This window comes from Panthera leo, chromosome B1 (assembly GCF_018350215.1).
Source record: "Panthera leo isolate Ple1 chromosome B1, P.leo_Ple1_pat1.1, whole genome shotgun sequence".
NCBI classification, from domain to species: Eukaryota; Metazoa; Chordata; class Mammalia; order Carnivora; family Felidae; genus Panthera; species Panthera leo.
In genome coordinates, this window is record NC_056682.1 from 168,880,351 (window position 1) to 168,901,997 (window position 21,647).

Sequence of the window (21,647 nt, forward strand, 5' to 3'; positions counted from 1 at the left end):
TCCTCCGCAAATATTCCCATAGCCAAGGCAACACCTAGGTCCTTCCATCTAACTTCTCACTCCCTTTACTACATGTTTAAACTCCCCTGACTCATTCAAGTTTAAACCAAAAGACCAAGGTTCACACTAAGGTCATTTCAAGCTCCAAAGCACAGCACACTCCAAAAAATGTGTGATACCTGAGGACCCCAAAGAGAAGAACAAGGAAGGACCTTCCTGCCCTCAGTGGACACTAATGTCTTCGGGGCTTTTGCCGGGGCAACCTCAGTGGTGGCAGGGAAGCTGGATACAATCAGCACAGAGCTAAACTGTATGTCAGAGAAAACTCATAAAAACTTTTTCCTTAGTTAACACCATTTTATAGAGATCTAAGTTGACCTGTTATTCCTTCAGGAAAAAACAGTAAGTCCCTAGAATTCTTTTACCCTGCAATTCATCACCTAGATCTTTCCCAGAACTAAACTGAATCACACCTCTTTAGAAAGAATCAAAGATGTCCACAAGTTAGGCATAACTCTAGATTTCTCTCTAGAAATCTCTTATGCTAGGAATACATGTGGCACAGAATTAGGGGCACAATCCCACCACTTCTTATGAAAATCTTACTCATTTTGCAAAGCACAGCTCAAAGGCTCCCTCCTGCTTAGAACCTTCCCTCATTGCCCTGACTGAAATACATCTTTTTTCTCCTTCTAAACTTTTACGATTAACTTAGCACTTAGCACAACTAGCTTAGAGTGACATAGCATGTGTCATGCTCACTTCCTTCTCCCCCTCACACACATCTCTTACATTTTGACCCTAGATAAAGGAACTGTGCATTTAAAATCTTTGAATCTCTAGAACATTGCACATTGCTTTGTACACAGAGGGCACTCAATGTTTGCTCCATGACTATTCATTTTATTCCTTGTAGTCTTTTCAGAATTACTACTTTTACAATAGCCTAGAAGCCATACACAGGGACACATCCAAATCTGCCCCACCTACTGTAGATCACAACTCCCACCCTTCATTGTAGCAATATGACCCAAGTTCCAGAGAAATTTAAATAATATAGAAATAATGAAAAAAAAACTTGAGACATTTGTTTCTGTTTTCCCAAGTTCCTTAACTGAACTTTTTTTGTTTATTTCAGATCTTTCAACAGAAACCATAGGTGGAATACTATCGAATGTGTGGATCACAGGGTATAGTTTGGCATTCTGAGCAGAGCTTGAAATCCTTCCCACTCCCACTACCCATCAGAGGCCCCTTAAGGAAAGGTTGAGGGTACGTCTGGGGCACCACAGAGAACACTTTGATAATCACTAATTCTGATTCACCTCCTCAGATTCTCAAATAGGCCACAGGAGTCTGAGAGAGTGGCTGAAATCCACAATAAATGGATGAGCCCTGGTTCCTGGGGCCACTGAACCCTACTGATTCCCCACAAGACTGACTTCATTGCACCCAGAGAGGAAGCCCAGGGTTCGTCTTTGCTTCAGCAGTTCAGGGCTTGTTGTTAGACAGGTACTTTGCTTCGTTTTATTCACCCTATTGATTCTTTGAACCTAATCCAGAGAATAAACACCAACCAGGACCAAACATATGGTCAAGTCTTTAGCTTAATTTTTGTGTTTGGAGAGAAAAGCATCTTGGGCTGAGTTCAACCAAGCTGGGAGTCCAAGGAGTGATTAAAAACAAAACAAAACACAACACAATGTATCATAATCCTACCTGAACATAAGGAAGCCTGCCACTTGGCACAGGAGCTATTTACTTTGTCGAATCCCCATGTGAAATGTTTTCAGGGTTGTAATCATATATAATATCACAGTAACAAACTAGATGTTTATAGAAAAATAGGTCCTAAGGGCCAGAAACTCCAAGAGAAAATACATCCACTTTCTTTTTCCTTATTTTTTTCCTTTCAAAATGTAAATGAATGGTATAAATGTTTGATTCAGGCTTAGGCCCCCGACGGATAAAATATTTATGACATTTGTTTTAAGTTCTTGAATAGTCAGTTCAAAATTGTTCCTCCTAGTTTTTTCTTTTCCTGAAAGGAAATATACATTTGAAACTTTGTCTATTATCCAGATATTTAAGGCATTTAATTTTAATTGAGCTCATTTATCCTACTTTATATTTAATGTGTTTTCTTATATTGTGAGAGCCCTCTGCTGGTTGAGAAAACACTAAGTCTCTCTGCTCACAAGAACAGAAATACAGCTCATTACCAACCAAAGCTCTTCTTTACTGAGATAGCGATTTCAAGTTCTATTAGAAATGGATGCTCATTAAAATTTCTATTAACTCTCACCTACTCATAGAATGGTACATTATTTTTATGCAGTTTCTAAGATTAAAAAAAAAAAGAGCTTCAATGCTTACATTATGTCTTTAAATCCAAATAAGAAAACACTGATTATGCACAAATATATTTTCTTTTCAATCAGATTGGGAATAGTTAGCAATTTACATCTAAATTGAGATACAGGCAAATTGGCTCCTGGAGCCCTTTATGAGATGGGATGCTCTGTGTCCTCTTTAATTTGTGTCCAAGTCACAAACAGACACAACTGGTTTGGTTTTGGTTTTATGTTTCTGTTTTTTTTTTAGAGAGAGAGCGCGTATATGTGCAGGTGTGCGAGCAGGGAGGGGCAGAAGGAGGGAGAGAGAGAGAGAAAACCTGAAGCAGGCTTCATGCTCAGTGTGGTGCTTGATGCAGGGCTCAATCCACGACCCTGGGATCATGACCTGAGCCGAAATCAAGAGTCAGACGCTCAACCAACCGAGCCACCTAGGCTCCCCTCAACACAACTATTTTATACTTTCATAGTGCCTAGGTACATAGCATCAAATTTAAGCTTCAAGTTTTGATATATTGTGCAAGTAATTAAACAATGTACCTACCAGACACTTTATAAGTATCCTGCCATACAGACAATTACAGCAGGCAAAACTAAATGCGGCAAAGTATTGATCAAGTGGGACAATTCACTAAAATTTGTGAAATGGTAAAGCCAGGATATATATATTAAGGAAAGACTATACGGATGAAGCTGTTCCCTGGGCCTATAATTTTGGAATATGTAATGCCTACATGCCTCAAAAACTCTCTCTTTAACGGACTAAATTTTTGGAGTGAAAGTTAAATAGCGCATAAACAGGTTTCAAGGTACCTACTGCTATATGATTCTTCATGTCATTGATTTAAAGGCAGCGCCCAAAATATGAGATGAAAACACTATAATCATAGTCCTTCCACATTTTCTCTGCAAGAATAAGGTAAGAGCCAAACAAATCAGCAAAGCTGAAGGCAAAGATTTGGTCAGTGGAACCAGCACATCACGAGATGTTAGTGGTGATGCTACAGGATTACTGTAGGACTGAGACGATGGTATGTGACTGTGGCAATTTGAAGAGGACTGATTCCTTGATTTAGTTCTACAGAGCTGTGCTTTGAATGCCAAACTGTTACACAAACTAATTTCATGACCACATGCAGTGTTAAAGCATCATTAACAGACTTCGGTAAATCAAAAGTATGCAATCCTCCAACACGAAAATGTCACTGAGCACATCTGACTCAGGCAAAAAGCCAGGATTAGATGATGTCAAAGGTCTGCACTTTGGTAGTTTATTGCAGTCATTGCCACCAAGGTGTTCATGCCTCACTGTGTGCACACCACTCTAGGACGTGACATTGGTGGTCCTCTGATCAGTAGGTGGAGTCTGTTTTCTCCACCTTGAATCTGGGCCTGACCCTATGACTTGCTCTAGTCAATGAGACAAAACAACCATGACTTAAGCAGAGGTTTTTAATGTGCTTCAGCTTCACAGCTTGGCCTCTTTCACTTCTAGGAACGTCTTTGCCACCATGTAACAAGTTCCAGCTAGGCTTCTAAAGAGGAGAACATCTGAGGAACCAATTTCCATGTAAGTGAGATCATCCTAGACCACTCAGCTCTAGCCGAGCCACAAGTAGACCACAACAAGCAGCCAAGTCCAGGAAACATCACAATCTATACAGTAAATGTTGTTCTAAACCACTAAGTTTTGGGGTGGTTTGTTACGTAGCAAAAGCTGTTAACAGCTACTTCCATCATAAAGCCCAAACTTTGACTATGGTTTGTTATAGTCCATGACCACATTTTTCTGGAGATGGAATCTTGAGTCATTTGATAAATTCTTTACTCCATGACCTAAGGAATGATACTAGCTCCAGACTGATCTGCTTCCAGAAAGAGAATGATAGTCATCAAAAATAGCAGCTTGTATTTCACAGGAAAATTCTGTTTCCTTGTTGTCTTAATTATTGTCTACTAACCACATATCCATGGGAAAGGGATGTTGAGACCTAGTAAAATGGACCTAAAAACCAAGGGTATAAGAAATTTTTATCTTGAGAAACGTTCACATGAAAGTTATATAAGTATTTTAACTAGCCTCAGACTCAGTAGGATTCATTGTATGGCATAGATGCTTAAATGTAGGCTCCATTCATAGAGTGATAGAGATAATATTCATAGAGACAATAATCTAGAAGACTAGCTCTTGTTTTGGGTGCTGCATTTAAAGACGAGATTAGGTCCTAAGGAGAATAATTAAGATGTGGAAGTTTAGAAAACCATGAGACAAGTAAGAGTCAAGGGAACCTCAGAGAAAACTTCCCAATATTTTTGCAAATGAAATTATAGTTATGAATGAGGGAATGGTTTTAATTTCATTTTTCTAGGTTCAAGAACTAAGACCAACAAGTGCAGGAAGTTAAAGGCAGAACTTTGTAATATTTAAAGGGGTACTACAATCAAATAGGTTGCCTTGAACCACAGTGAGGTTGTTGTCACTGGGTGTGTTCAAAGATTGTTCATCTTTGCCTAGGGATATGGTAGAAAGAATTCATGTACTGAGAGAAACACTTGAGAAGCTGACATCCAAACCGACCTTCTTAATCCAAGGTTCTATGTTTCCATATGAAACATCTGCATGCATCTCACTACATTTGTCTTTTCAAAACCTAATAAAGCAAATCTTTGGCAACCTCATCTTGTTGGTAGCCCCATCGTCTTCCAACTTGGTCTTGATCTGAGAGGATATGAGAGAGAAGAGGTGCTAACAGAAGAATCTAAGAAATTAATTCCTTCAGCCTTCTGCCTCTTACTTGGACACACGTTTAAATGGATTAGCTTTGTTCGAATAATAAAGAACAAATCAGATGTCACTTTTTGACATTCTCACATAAAAAAAATGTTTTCTGAGTTGAATAAGGTAAAACTGTACTTACTATTAAAAAGAGAGCGAAAATCATCGTCCTATTGTAAGGAAATAATAGTGTAGAGTATCTTATAAGTAACTGGTATGTTTCATCTTAAGAAAAAATAGGTGTGTTGCTAATAATTTTTTAATCTCATAAACTCTCAGTAATATGTTGTAGATAGCATTGTTAGTGAAGATATTAATAACCTACATAGTACCAAAATGAATAAATATAACTTTGTTTATTTTAAATGTTTATTTTTGAGAGAGAGAGAGAGAGAGAGAGAGAGCAAGCAGGGGAGGGGCAGAGAAAGAGGGGGACAGAGGATCTGAAGCAGACTCTGTACTGACATCAAAGAGCCAGATTCAGGGCTCAAACTCATGAACCATGAGATCACGACCTGAGCCGAAGCCAAGAGCTGGACACTTAACTGACTGAGCCACCCAAGCACCCAACACTATTTAAATAATTATGTTTAATATTTATGGAAAAGTGTCATGAACTGAGATGGAATATCTCTAACAGCCCACATATCAGCTCACATGACACTGAATGGCATTTGACCATAGTACTTGCTTCATAATAAAAACACTACCACTAACCAGAAGCTCAGATGCTGTGCAGCATCCTGCCCCCATGAATCAGACCTCTTGGACATTGATGTCTGAGGATAGACTCAGAATATACTCCTTTCTCCTCTCATGATTTATTGACCCAGCCTTCTCTTAATTCTTTTTATTATCTCTATCTCTCCCCACCTATACATCCTAAGTCTATGTTTTCTCTAAAGCTTTTGCCTTAATAATATTAGCAAAGGGTTAGAGTGCACCATGTTCCAGGCACTGTGAGTTTTTATGCTTCATCTCACTTAATTCTCAAAATACCGAATGTTGTAGGTATTTTATTATCTTCATCTTAAAGAAATTGACCAAATAACTGGACCAATACCCATACTAGCAAGGAAAAGAACTTACTCTTGTATCCAGATGTCTGCTTCCACTTTACTTTGCTATTCTTATTTTCCGAGAGGAGCTTCCAAAATGTGAAAATGAAGATCCCAATGGATACAGTGTAAACCTTGGCAAGTGATCAGATATGAGTACGAGAAAGATGGTGGAGTAAAAGAAAACCGATATTTTGAGTTTCTATGACTGCGAAAATTGTGGGGTCACTAATCAAAACCAGAGACCTGAAATAAGTAACTAATGATGAGGCATCATTCTATGCTAGTTTTTTTTTTTTAATGTTTAGGTAAAATATCTGTAAAATTAAAATACCCTCCAAGATTAGAGCTGCAAATAGACTTGAAGACTAGAAAAAGAGAAAGATAATAATGGATGTGATAAAGAGAGAGCAGAAGATGGCAATGGGACTTCTGTTTGGTGAAATTAGAAAACACTGGAGCAGTTGGTTATGTGGGTCACAAAAGAAAACCAACAAAGTATTGATATGAAAATTAGACAATGAGCCTAGATAATGCTGATAATACAACTTCGTTGGAGACTTCTTTGCTATGACTTTAGATATTCTCCAATAATGCCCTTGGTTATACTAGAGGAAAAGAGGAAAAACGGATGAAGGGGGTTGCGTAGGACTGGGAATGGACAAACTTGGGAGCTCCACAGAGCCTGTCCAGCAGGTGATAACAGACTAAGTATTACCATATTCCTGAACACAGTAAGGGAGGGAAACAAGTGAAACCAAAATTGTGAGTATAAGCTGAGAGAAGTAGAAAAGGCAAAAGGACACACAATATCACTGATGATAGAACAAGTTCAATAGAGAGACAAGGGGATAGACAGAAGGACAGAACATTGGGGCCACAGCAGGATGTTTCTAAGTTTAAGATCTTGAATGTGGAGAAGTTTCACCTGATGAAGTAATTCAGGGTGTGACTACGCTGCTAAACAGTAGAATTGAAAGCCAGGGAGATGAAGGTTAAGAACTTTGCAGCCTTGATTTTAAAAGGTTCCAAACTCTAGAGTCAGACACAGACACACCCAAAGCTGAATCCTCACTCTGCCACTTGTGATCTGAAGGTATTTAAACTGTTTCGTAAATTCTCTAAGCTTTACTTTTCTTCAGGTACGAAACTGGGGGTGGGAAAGATGATAGTAGTACTATTCACCGAACTATTTTACAATGTACAAGAGAACAAGGAGGCAAAACGCTTGGCAGAGTGTATCATCCAAGTTAGCTTTTACTGTTATTGTCATTGTTGTTGCTAACAAAAACTATCCTCAATTAAGTAGAAAAAAAAAAGGACAAAGAAGCAATCACACAAGAAAATATTGCCTAATTTAAATTCCAAGAACCTGACTTAGGCTCAAATTTCAGACTTCTCTAACCCCGTGCCTTCTGAAGTGGAGGGAACAGGCCAGGAACAAATAATTTATGACTTTGATGAAGGAGGCTTGAAGATTAAACATCTACTGTGTCTATAAGATCCAAGGCAAGAGGGGTAGACAAATGTTCAGAAGATTCTCCATCCATTTGGACCTCTGATGAAATTGCTAATGATTAAGAAAATGACCACAAAGGATACTGATGACTTCCAAAAAAAAAAAAGAAGAAGATAAAGTTCTAAAAAAGATAACATAAAGTTCTAAATTCATTGATTACATAATTAAATACAAAAATATCAACATGAGATATGATTGTACTTACTTGTGAAGAAGTGGGTCACATTACTAAGTAAAATCTTCAAAGACAACTAAGAAGTGGGATACACTCCAGTAGGCACCATCTCCAAAGTACTCCTTTTATTGAAAAGTTAGTTACCTAGGGATAAATTCTCAGAAAGCTCTTATATTGTAAAGAAGATTGTGTACATGTATAATGAGAAGGTCTATAACTTTCATCAGATTTTCAAAGAATATGGCCCAAACATTTAAAAACCACTTCTCATATATATGAGAAATATTTTCAAGAGGTTTAAAATAGAATGGTTTCAAAACCTAACAAAACATCTAACTTTACGTTGATTACATTGGTGGTTTATGAAACTACTTATTTAATATCATAACACATTCCCATAAAGAAACCAAAATTATCAAACATTCCCCACCCCCACTCATCCTCCCACTCATCTTTCCTGGGACCCAGGAAATAAATGAAGTGAGTTCTTCAGTTTTCCAAGCTGTGTACAGGAAAAGGGAACCTAAGCAGAACCTGGTAGACACTCTGGGTTGAGGAAACAGAACTAAAAGCCCAGGAGACTAAGATGGCTAGAGTTTACAGGACAAAGTGCTAGAGAATGAAGGGCTTCGTGGAGAACTCTGAAGATGTGCAGAGAGCCAGCTTGCATTCAGCAGCGTACTCATCAGCACATGCATGTAAGGCAAGTACAGAAGGCTAGCAAAAGAACCTGAAAAGATTAAAAGGGACAGTGTCTGAGAAGGATGCCTGTTCCCAATAATCAGTGGGACATTAGATAAAGATCCCACAACATTATGCTTCCATAATAGGGAATAATTAGCTTTGGACTAAAGCTAATTCTGTCTTGAAAATCTTCAAAACAGAACCCCAAATAGCAAACTTTTTCCAAGTAACTTAATTGCATCTCAGCAAAAAAGTTTAAGAATATTTATAGAAATACAGGGGCGCCTGAGTGCTTAATCAGTTAAGCATCTGACTCTTGATTTCAGCTCAGGTCATAATCTCATGGGTTTGTGAGATCCAGCCCCGCATCAGGTTCTGCGCTGACAGTGTGAAGCCTGTGTGAAATTCTTTCTCTCCATCTCTCTCTGCCCCTCCTCTGCTTGCTTGGTTTCTCTTTCCCTCAAAATAAATAAACATTAAAAAAAAGAATATTTATAGGAATACAAAAATATCCCAACAAGGAATACTTTTACCCAACCAGATAAGATTCACAATATGCAGAATCCAATAAAAAAAATTACCAGGCAGGTAAAGAAGTAGAATATATGACTCCCAATGTGGAAAAAAAAATCAATCAATTAAAACCAACCCAGAACTGACACAGATACTAGAATTGTCAGGCAAGGAGATTAAAACAAGTTATTATACCTATATCCCATATGTTAAAAAAGCTAGAAGATATATTGAACATGTTAAGTAGAGATATGGAATATATATTTTTTAAAAATTAAATTCCTGAAGATAAAATTATAATTCCTGAAATTAAAAAAAAATAAACTGGATGGGATTAACACAAGATTAGACATTTTACAAGAAAAGATTAGGAATAGATTGGGAGACATAGCAAGAGAAACTATCCAAAATGAAAAGGAGTGAGCTATGGAACAACTTCAAGCAGCCTAATATGCATGTAAGTAGAGACTCTGAAAAGAAGAGAAGGAAGGGAAGATCTAAATAATATTTGAAAAAATAAAAGTCTACTAGAACTGATACATGAATTCAGCAAAGTCACAGGATACAAAATCAATAAAGAGAAATCAGTTGCATTCTTATACACTAACAATGAAGCAACAGAAAGACAAATAAAGAAACTGATCCTATTCACAATTGCACCAAGAAGCATAAAATACCTAGGAATAAACCTAACCAAAGATGTAAAAGATCTGTATGCTGAAAATTATAGAAAATTATGAAGGGAATTGAAGAAGATATAAAGAAATGGAAAAACATTCCCTGCTCATGGATTGGAAGAATAAATATTGTTAAAATGTCAAAACTACCCAAAGCTATCTACACATTCAATGCAATCCCAATCAAAATTGCACCAGCAGTCTTCTCGAAGCTAGAACAAGTAATCCTAAAATTTGTATGGAACCACAAAAGACCCCGAATAGCCAAAGTAATTTTGAAGAAGAAGACCAAAGCGGGAGGCATCATAATCCCAGACTTTAGCCTCTACTACAAAGTTGTAATCATCAAGACAGCATGGTATTGGCACAAAAACGGACACATAGACCAATGGAATAGAATAGAGACTCCAGAATTGGACCCACAAAAGTATGGCCAACTAATCTTTGACAAAGCAGGAAAGAATATCCAATGGAAAAAAGATAGTCTCTTTAACAAATGGTGCTGGGAGAGCTGGACACAACATGCAGAAGAATGAAACTAGAACACTTTCTTACACCATTCACAAAAATAAACTCAAATGGATAAAGACCTGAATGTGAGACAGGAAACCATCAAAACCCTAGAGGAGAAAGCAGGAAAAAACCTCTCTGACCTCAGCCGCAGCAATTTCTTACTTGACACATCTCCAACGGCAAGGGAATTAAAAGCAAAAATGAACTATTGGGACCTCATGAAGATAAAAACCTTCTGCACTGGAAAGGAAACAATCAACAAAACTAAAAGGCAACCAACGGAATGGGAAAAGATATTTGCAAATGACATATCGGACAAAGGGCTAGTATCCAAAATCTATAAAGAACTCACCAAACTCCACACCCGAAAAACAAATAATCCAGTGAAGAAATGGGCAGAAAACATGAATAGACACTTCTCTAAAGAAGACATCCAGATGGCCAACAGGCACATGAAAAGATGCTCAACGTCACTCTGCATCAGGCCAATACAAATCAAAACCACACTCAGATATCACCTCACGCCAGTCAGAGTGGCCAAAATGAACAAATCAGGAAACTACAGATGCTGACGAGGATGTGGAGAAATGGGAACCCTCTTGCACTGTTGGTGGGAATGCAAACTGGTACAGCCACTCTGGAAAACAGTGTGGAGGTTCCTCAGAAAATAAAAACAGATCTACCCTATGACCCAGCAATAGCATTGCTAGGACTTTACCCAAGGGGTACAGAAGTGCTGATGCATAGGGGCACTTGCACCCCAATATTTATGGCAGCACTTTCAACAATAGTCAAATTATGGAAAGAGCCTAAATGTCCATCAACTAATGAATGGATAAAGAAATTGTGGTTTATATACACAATGGAATACTACATGGCAATGAGAAATAATGAAATATGCCCTTTTGTAGCAACGTGGATGGAACTGGAGTGTTATGCTAAGTGAAATAAGTCATACAGAGAAAGACAGATACCATCTGTTTTCACTCTTATGTGGCCCTGAGAAACTTAACAGAAGACCATGGGGGAAGGGAAAGAAAAAAAAAAAGTTAGAGAGGGAGTGAGCCAAACCATAAAAGACTCTTAAAAACTGAGAACAATCTGAGGGTTGATGGGGGGTGGGAGGGAGGGCAGGGCGGGTGATGGGTATTGAGGAGGGCACCTGTTGGGATGAGCACTGGATGTTGTACGGAAACCAATTTGACAATAAATTTCATATTAAAAAAAAAAGAAAAGAAAAAAGAATGGCTGAAACTGTTCCAAATTAGATTAAAAGAAAAAACTATACATCCAAGAATGTCAATGAACCCTAAGCAAAAGAAACATGAAGAAAGCTATACCAAGATATATCATAATCAAGTTTCTGAAATCAAGTGATTAAAAGAAAAATCTTAAAAGCAGCAAGGGGAAGGAGAAGACTCACATACAGAGGAACAAAGATAAGGATGACAGCATATGTTTTATCAGAAGTAATGCAAATGGAAGATAGAGGAGCAATGTCTCTTAAGTACTAAAAGAAAAAAAAAATCCTTTCAACCTTAGAATTCTATATCCAGCAAAGATATCTTGTAAGAACAAAAGATGGAATTTTTTCAGACATAAAAATGCTGAAAGAATTCATCTACAGCAGACCCACACTACAATAATAGTGTATAAGAAGCCCTTCACATAAAAGCAAAGTGATGCTGAATGATTTAATACTCTACACCAAAGAATAAAGAGAAACAGAAATTAAAATTGCACAAGTTAGAGCACTACCAAACTCACCTGATGAGGTCATCATCACCCTGACACCAAAACCAGATAAAGACATTAGAAGAATAGAAAATTATATTGACAGAAAGATTAATGGTCACCAAGGGACAGGGGTTGGAGGAAGGGACTGACTGTCAATTGGCATGAGGAATATTTGGGGGTGTGGGGGTGGAAATGCTCTGTATTTCAAATGTATTAATAGATTCACGGGTGTAAATATCTGCCCAAACCCATCAAATTATAATTTAAGTGAATACAGTTTATTATATGTAAATTGTACCTCAATAATCTGATTAAAACAAACAAAACAGTGCATCTGGCAGATACTGTGGTTCGGCTCACTCGTAACCAATCCAGTCTCCTTCTAAAGCGTCTTCCTGTACTGTAAAGGCTAGAAACCTAAAAGCCACATTTCCCATTGTCCTCTGTTGTTTTCATATGTGACTGATTCAGTAACCACAGATATACTCATTCACTGGAGACTTTACTTAGGAACAGAATTATGTAGGAAAAGGGGCAGAGAACAAATCATCTGTTTTGCTGGAGAGGACCCAATCCAGAGGCATTTCTGGAGCCAGCACCTTCCTAATTGTGGCACAGGCTTCTTTGGTGGCCCATTTCTGCAGAGAAGTTATACAAGTTCTCTCTGAAAGCTGGCTTAGAGTCTATATTTCTAGTCTATAAACTACCTATGCTTGGTAACAATTCCTTCATTCTTGAACTGAATAAAATAGCACTTTCAATGGATACTGAATTATCAAGCAGTCACAGCTCAATATCAGCTAGTTTAAGAGACCTGCCTAGATCAACAGCTCTTCTACTCCTCTTCATTACCAGGGTCCCCACTCTGATTCATTCTATGTTTTATAGCTCAGTTCCAATGTGGGTTTTATAGATTTCTACTGTAAAAGTTTTATGGTTGGTCCAGAATCAACACACTATTTCTAACCTATTTCCTACTAGAATTTCTAAGATAACTTATGTCCAAACTTCAGGAACACAATTTTTTTTTGTGTAAAGATCTCCTGATGCCAAATCAACAAGATTATTGTTTTAAAAGTTTCAAGCTGAACTTGCTTCCCCACCCTCCACCCCTCCCAGCCCCCAACTAGCTCCTTGACCCTCCCTCCCCCGATGGCGCATGCCAGGACAGTGAAGATTTGTTTTCTAAAGTAATTTCTTTCCCTTGACTGTTTCATTGCTTCCATCTTTACATAGAAGTCTGGCTGGGAATGAGGGTCATCAGGAAAAAAGAGCTGAGCATTCTTGTTAATTCCTCTGCTCTTTCCCATTGTACTCTGTTAAGGTCCTTGCAGTGGAGACCCATCCCTGGGTCTGGCAGCAATGATGCAGGAAAATAAGGGAGCTGTTGGCAGCAATGATGCAGGAAAATAAGGGAGCTGTTGCAAAACGGCCTCATGCTCTCTCCACCCCATCTCACTGTCTCCCACAGTGTGCCTCCATATGCCTGTTTCTGTTCTGTCGACTTCATTCTCTGCCCCTCTCAATTTCTCTCTCTCCCTCCTTTCAAACAGTTGTATTGCACAGATGATTCATACATCTTGATTTTTCTCACTCATCTAAATTTAAGCTAAATCAAATGGTTTCGTGTGACCGTTTAAAACATCACAGATGTTAAGGAAACTACCAACATCAGCTTCTTTTCCTCCCTAGGAATCATGCTTCACCATGTGCCAAAACCCAGCAGAGGGCATCCTTCCATTTCAGATGAATGAACTCTGCAGGGAAAAGGCTCTCTCTCCAGTTCCAGCACTGTGTTCCATTTACAACTGCACACTGGAATTTAAATAAAGGGGTTTTTGTAGTAGGAGGGGAGTTTGTTGTAGAAGTTGTTTTCTGGGGTGTTTGCCTCCATTTAAATTATAGATTTAGAAGTAAATCTCCTTTTATAAGAAAAAAATGAAGAGGAAAAAGAAATCCGTCTCTGGTCTCTTTCCAGATTTGGGGCATTAGCTTCAAATTGCAGAAGCAATAAGGTAGCACCTCTGTGATCTTTCCTTCTCTAGGACACTGTATTAATAAAGTAATCACAGAAAAAAGCAATTGAGAAAAAATCTGTACCCCACCTCTCTTGTCTGTCACACTATCCCTCTGTCCATCAAATGGAAAGAAAAATAGCATTACTTCCTGTTAGATCATCTTAGAAGTAGGAAGAAGATAAGTATGGTCAAAAGCAGTGCATCAGGTAAAGCCAACCCTCCACCTGTATAAGGAGGCAGTCACCCACTATGTTTAATTGGATAGATCACAGAAACCAAAATTCCACAAAGGGAAATATCTTCTACCATCATCAGAATTTTTCCAGGGTTAAAAGGCAAATGACCAAAACCCTTATCAGTGATTTTTTTCCCCCTGCTGTGGGTGAGTTTATCATATCCTTCCATGGTAGGAGAATGTCATAGAGAGAGAAGGAAAGAATATGAAAGGACAACAGAGCATCATACACTCATTCAACATACATTTCTGAGCACTTTGTGCCAAAACCCTTTTCTAGGTATTAAGACTGCGTCAGCAAACAAAGTATCAAAGATCCCTTCCTTGAGGTGATGTGCCAAAAAAGCTGGGGTTTGAGGAGTCTGGCAGACCTAACTTTGAGTCCTGGCCCTGTCACTTGACTGGCTTTGTGACTTGAAGCAAAATAATTAATGTTCTCTTTTGCAAAATAAGGATAAAGTTGTTACTATTTATTAAAAACATACTTTGTTCCAGGCACAAGAATTGAGCATTTGTATGTATTACATATGGTAAAATTCTCACAATTAGTCTGTGAGAAAGGTTCTATTATGCTTCTCCTTTTACAAATGAGAAAACCCAGGCACAGAGTGATTTCTAAATTGCCCAGAATCACATAGAAGTGTTGGAGCATGAATTTGAAACAAGGCTGTCTTGCTTCTCAACCAGTAGAGCAGAGTTGTTCTCTAAGGCTATCCTGGGGATTCGATGAGATGAATGTGTAAAGCTGAGAGTGCAGTATAGTATCATTATTACTACTATTATTATTAATTTATCACTCATGACTGCCATTGTTGTAGCTTTCTGGGACCTAAGGGTACATGTTGAAATATGATAAAAGAGGCTCAATGCATCAAATCAAAAGTCCTCTGCCTCAGAATGTAGTCTGTGTCCAGCTCAGGTTAAAAGTAGGATTGCAGAAGTCATACCCAGGAATCATGGCTTCACTGCATTTATCTTTCCATAAGATGACAGGCTGTCTCTAACAGTGATGGCTCTAGACAGAATATCAGAACAGTTTCCCTGTAACAAAACATGAGCATTTCCTGCTCTGGATTTTTTCTAACCTTCCCTGAAAGCTGAGGGTTAAGACCAGATGCGAAACAAAGCCAAGATCCAAATATCCATCTGCCTTTTGACAGCAGCTCTTTGTTCCCTGATAAGTGATCTGGGGGGAGTCAGTCCCACTCCCTCAACCACTGGTGTCCCTTGGCTCTTTGTTCTTACTCTTTCTAAAGTGCACTGTCCAGAGCTCTCTTCTCGGGCTTCTTAATGACTGTGCGATTGTGCGTGCTCTTAGATCGATGGGGGTTAATTAACGCTAACAGTATTATTCAAAGAAAAATGAAGCAGTCATGTTTCCTGGCTTCTCTGGGAGTTTTCTCTTCTTCCTGTAAGCCTAAATTTGTGTCTCACACTGACAAATTACCAAAATTCAGAATAATTTTAAACAACAAGCAGATAAAATTCTGGCTCCAGGCCCCATTTCTTATTGATTTTGTTTCAGGACCACCATCTCAGTTTCATTAGGTAGGAAACTGAGTGTTCGATAATGGGGTATAAGAGAATTCACAAATGTACATCTTTATAAATATTCTGTTTTTCTTGTGTGCAATAAAAAATAGTTTTTATCTCACATGTCAAACTTCATAATGCAAAACTCAAGTCAACTGAACATTTAAAAAATGTATTCCTATTCAAAAAGGCAATTTAATGCTGATTTTATCTCACCATGCTTCTGTAGGGATGAACACTGTTAGCAACACATCATTTGGGACAGAAATAAGTGCTTCAATTCCTTTGGTTTGAACTCCAAAAAAATAGCAAATGTCCCAGGAGTTATGTTGCAAGTTGCCTTGTCATAGGCTTATAGATTTCTAACAATGCTGGTTGGGTTCAATAAAAAAGAAGATTTTCCTTTGCGGAGTACTTACCCCCAGGTAATGGCCATCGATGAACACGACAGGGAGGGAAGGAGCTTCAGAAACACGCCGGCATCGCTCATCTAGCTCTTTTCCATAGTCACCGTTCAAAGCTATGTTTTTCTCTTCAAATTTTACTCGATGGTTTTGGAAGATCTTTCTAACCAGTTCACATCTTTCAAAGGTTGTTCGTACAACACGAAGGCAAGTGGTATAAATCACTACACGGTCAAATTCTAGGTCAGTTGATGGTTGCTGAAGAAAAAACATTGTAGTATAGTGTCAATATTTGCATTTACTTTCTTACATCTTATTATTTTAAGACAATTAGCATTTCAGTGTGTTATACATTAAAAGTCTGCAGTAAAGTTGAAGTGCCATATTTGTCAATTCTAAGACATGTTTTTATGTTAGAAAATCTGTAATTAAAAAGTGGATAACAATCAACATAATTTAAATGGCATAATTTAATTCACAGTGTTTTTTCTGTTCTCAGTGGCAAATCAAATAATGGTATATCTTCAATTGATGATGTCTCACATGGCATACCGTGTGGTAAGATAAGGAATGATTGAATGATCTCTCTTGTGTTTTGTAGACATTTTTCAATTACTAGATCTGCCTCTTAAACCCAAAGTAAAAAATGTGACAGAACAGTCAAGGTTAGTATTTCACCATTTGAAAATCCTCCCACTTATCAATTTAACAAAGTTTATGGTCTTTGGGCCACTATTTCCTGGAAATAACAAGATGTATATCATAGGATTGTTCTGAGGTTTAAGTGGCACAGCAAATGTGCATGCACTCTGTTGAGCAACAGAGCTCCAATGTGCAGCGAGAAAGCTCTGCAGTGACCCAGAGGGAGTGCATAGAAACCAACACCATAGTGGCCAGCGGGTCAGAGCCAGGCATGGAAAGGAAGGAAGGAAACAGGTACACTACAACAGAGGCAAGCAACTCTCACAAGCAAGATGATTCTCTGTGTGTGAATCTTGTCTTCTATATTTCCTGCTACATCTGAAGTCAGTGACTGCATTCCTGAGAAAACCTGCCCAGTACTGCTAGGGCCACACAACATAGGCCCTGGCAACATTAGGAAAGATCCTCTTCTTCCTTGTCACAGTCTTCCTTGAGGGAGATTAAACGAAATACAACTATACCATGAGACCAAGGGATACGTGAGTTCTCATTGGGCCACAGTTGTTGAAACACAAGGACGCAACTTACAAACCCCTGTTAAGGCAAAACTTTGATTGGAAACCAGTCCAGACAACTAAATGCTAGAATCAGAAGGTAGGATACAAAGTGATGGAGCTTAGTCAAAGAAGTCAGCACAGTGCATCGGAGGTGAATGTACACATAGTCCTAAAAAGGTCTAAAGTCATTAAGATGGCAAGGCAATGATGTCCACCTCACCAAGAAAGAGGACATTTTTTCCTGATGACACAATATATCAGGGATGAAAGAATCACTGCTTCCCTCAATAGAGTTTACGCGCTAAGCTGAAAACCCAGAGACTTGGGGGGACCAAACAGGTGTCATAAATGCTGGGCCAGACCAGAAATAAAAGAGATATTCGTGAGAGGTAAAAAGTCATCTGGAAGATAAAAAATGTCACTCAGCTTTAGGCAAGCTTCAGGTTGCCAGGCACGTTACTCACTGTCGCCAGACATGATTGTTTAATTAATTAATTAATTAATTAATTTATGACATGATTATTTTAAATATAATCTTGAAATCTGATTTTTTTAGGTTATTTATTTATTTATTTACTTATTTATTCATTTATTTAAGAGAGACAGAGCATGAGCAGGGGAGGGGCAGAAAGATAGGGAGAGAGAAAATCCCAAGCAGGCTTCACACTGTCAGCACAGAGGCAGATGCAGGGCTTGATCCCATGAACCATGAGATCATGACCTGAGCTGAAATCAAGAGTTGGACACTTAACCGACTGAGCCACCCAGGTACCCCAAAATCTGGCGTTTTATGGAAAATTTTATTCTTTCCAAATGCCAGACCCTCATTAAAAATGTATTCAGACCATGTGGACCACAATATTTGAAGGCTGAATTTGGCCTATACACTGTTAATTAATACTGGAGTAGAGAAACATTAGATACATCTAGACTCTGCCACTGGCCATCTTTGTGTTTTGGAGAAGCTAATGAACTAGTAAGCCTCAAACTAGTAAGTTTTGTCAACTGTCAAATGTGATCTACCTAGCAGGTTTGCTGAGGAGACTAACCAAGAAAATGAAAACAACTAGTGTAGGGCTTGACATGTACTACTGTGCTCAGTTACACAGTATTACACTCCACATTGTGGGATTTGTAAGATTAAAAACACAAACAAGAATGAATCAGTGGGAAAAAAATGAGTGGAGTTAATGACAAGAAAGGGGGATTGTTACTATGCTCTAGATGAAGAAGCATTGGTTTTATCTTCATGTTCATGGTTATGGGCAAGTAGGGAATCAAGAAACTCACGACAAATACTGCAGCTCCTGGAATTGCACTCAGGGTCCCTTTTCTCTGATGACATTATGTGCGTAAGTATGCATTGTTCCTCGGGCTGCAAGGCTGCTAGATCCACATTTGATTCCACCAACATGTTCCACTTTTTTCAGTAGCTACACTTAACTTTTGAAATATTTGAGAAGACATACATTTTCCCCATGAGTAGAGGTGGGAGAGTTTAAGATCGGACCATTCTGCTGTCACAGTAACCAGCTCACATAGGATTCTCTTTGCTTGTACCACTTTTCTGTGTGTCTCTGTGTGTCTCTAAGGGACACGCATTTAAAAAGTAGTAATAAGATGGACCCCTATTAGTGGCCATGTTGGATGCTGTTTAATGTAAAAGGAAACAAAGATATCACTTTACCTCCCGTTGAGAATGAGCTTCACCTGCAATCAATGGATCTCCAAATGTGTTGGATATTAGAATAAATTGGGGAGTTTTTAAAAATGCCCAAAGCCCAGGCCAAGTACATAATAATTAAATCCGAATCACCAGGAGTGAAAATCTCAGAATTGTGATTTTTTTTTTAGAGCTCTGAAGGTGATTCCAATGTGCAACCAAGTTCTACTAGTTAGATACCAGTTGGAAATGCCGAAAAAAGGCTTCACCCTAGATCTGCTGAGTCACAATCTGCATTTTAACAAGTTCTCTGGGGAATTTGGATTCATATTACATTTTAAGGAGCCCCAGTGCAATCACACTGACAGCTTGACCTGACGGAGAAACTGAGTTTATGTCCCTTTAAAATAACCGCTAGTCATTCATTCAGTTACTAGAATCATTTATTTGCCAAACATGGTGCTAAGGTACTAGATATATAATGGTAAACAAACAATATTGTTCCCTAACGACCTGAAGCTCATAGTTTTTTTTTTTATTTACATAAATAAATATAGATTCACAAACTGTTAAGTGTTGGAAAGGAAATGCACAAGTTGTTATCAGAGGCTACTGAAGGTGTTCCTTTTCTTGTTTCAGAGTTTGAGAAAGTGTTTTCTGATATTTGTGCTCTGCTCTGAAGGACAAGAAGGAGTTAGAGAAATTAAGTAGGTGAGAAAGCATGGGGTAAAGTATTATAGGTAAGTGCAAAGACCTTGAGATGGGAGGAAGATGGCATGTTTGAGACTCTGAAAGAAGGTCTTTTGGGAAACCTGGGCTACTCGGTTGGTTAGGCGTCTGACTTCAGCTCAGGTCATGATCTCAGGGTTCGTGAGTTCAAGCCCTGCGTCGGCCTCTGTGTTGACAGCTCTGAGCCTGGAGCCTACTTTGGATTCTTTGTCTCCCTCTCCCCCTCCCCAGCTTGTGCTCTATCGCTCCTTCTCTCACTCAAAAATAAATAAACATTAAAAATTTAAAAATAAAAAAAAAAAAAAGAAAGAAAGTCTTTTGCCAAAACACAAAGAAAGAGAACTACAGTAGTACTGATGATTCTGGACAGGTATGCAGGATCTGTATCATGTTGTACCTTTATAACCACCTTAAAGATCTGTGAGCTTCAACCTCAGAGCAATGGGAAATTCCTGAAAGTTTTTAAGGAAGAAGGGAGGAATTTACATTAAAAAAAAGTAAGTGCAGCAGGGCGAGTGCAGATAGTTGCACAGAATGTGTATAGCAGGGTCTAAATGAATGATTCCTTCAGGGCTGTGTAGCCCACAACTGGAGCAATCATACTCAGTCTTATTCCCAACTCCCTTGGTCTGAGAACTGAGACTGAATACGGGATAAAATGAGGGTAGGAAATTTGGTTATCTATTGGAATAAGCTGTTAAGGAAAGTGTTCTAAAAAGACCTTATTGAACAATTTTTGGGGGTATGATTTGGAAGTAGATCTTCCTAGAGGTAGAAGTAGGTTGAATGATTTCCCAAAGTCTTTTCCAGTTTTATAAGATGAATTTAAATGATATTGTCTTTGGCAAAAAGAAAAAAAAAATCCTCTTCTACATTTGTGTCATTTTCTGTCCCTCAACAGATTTGTCAAAGCATCTGGCCAGAAATCTAAAAATAGCCACTCAGTGGTTACTGTCCTTCTTCTCCCTTCCTAGGGGTTACCATGGGAATAGCGTAATGAAGGATGGATGCATCTGAGACAGTGCTGAGAAGCCATTGGGATTTGCAGCCTGCTTGTTTTGAGAGAGCCGACCTAGATATTCATAAAGGCAGGCCACTTCTTCCCTTCCACTGATTAAACAGATGAATCTTAGGAGTGACCTGAAGCCTCACCAGAGCCTGCAGCAAACGCAGATACGTTGGCAAGGGACGGAAATTGCTACGCACAAGACATAGAGGTTATGCAATAGCCAATTTATGTCCTCAACCTGCACCTGCCTTGCAAGAGCCACTGTGAAATTGTAGTATTCCAGTTACTTCATCATGGGGCAATTCTGGAGCCCCCACGCCCACTGAAGCCCCCATGCCCACAGGAGCTGCCACTGGAATTCAGGCCAAGAATTAGTCCCCACCGCTCCCTGACAGAGGATCCCTGGAGCAGACCCAGCTCCTCAGGCTGGAGGAAATCCAGTGGGTTATTTCCATTTGACCCTTTGCCTGTCCAGCCTGGCAATGGTTTAAAAAGGCCTCCTGAAATAGGGGCCCCCAGACACCTCCAGGAATTCAGGTCTTAAACAAAAATAAAAACCAAAACCAAAAGTAACATTTTAAACATCAATGGCAGATAGAATGCTAGAACTTTACATTCATTTAATCATTACAATCGCTTACACTTTGTTATTGCCTGCTTTATTTGTAGACTGAGAAAGCTAGGCTCAGAGAGGATAAGTGTCCTAAACAGGGTGACAGAATCAAAATTCAGTAATTTAGAAAACTGGAACCAGATGCACATCTTTCCAAAATCCACGTGCTTCCACTGAGCCAAGATGAACCACCAAATGATCCTCTGGTTTTATTACTATCTCCCCAGGATAAAGCTGT

General features: G+C 38.7%; 1 protein-coding gene across 1 annotated transcript in view; it reads right to left on the reverse strand.

Annotated features, from left to right (window-relative positions):
- Positions 1-21,647, reverse strand: part of GRXCR1 (glutaredoxin and cysteine rich domain containing 1) — a 126,805-nt gene that overhangs the window by 42,513 nt on the left and 62,645 nt on the right. Inside the window, exon 2 of the mRNA XM_042936489.1 lies at positions 16,212-16,454. Coding sequence (XP_042792423.1) covers positions 16,212-16,454 — 243 coding nt within the window. The remainder of the gene's footprint in view (positions 1-16,211; positions 16,455-21,647) is intronic.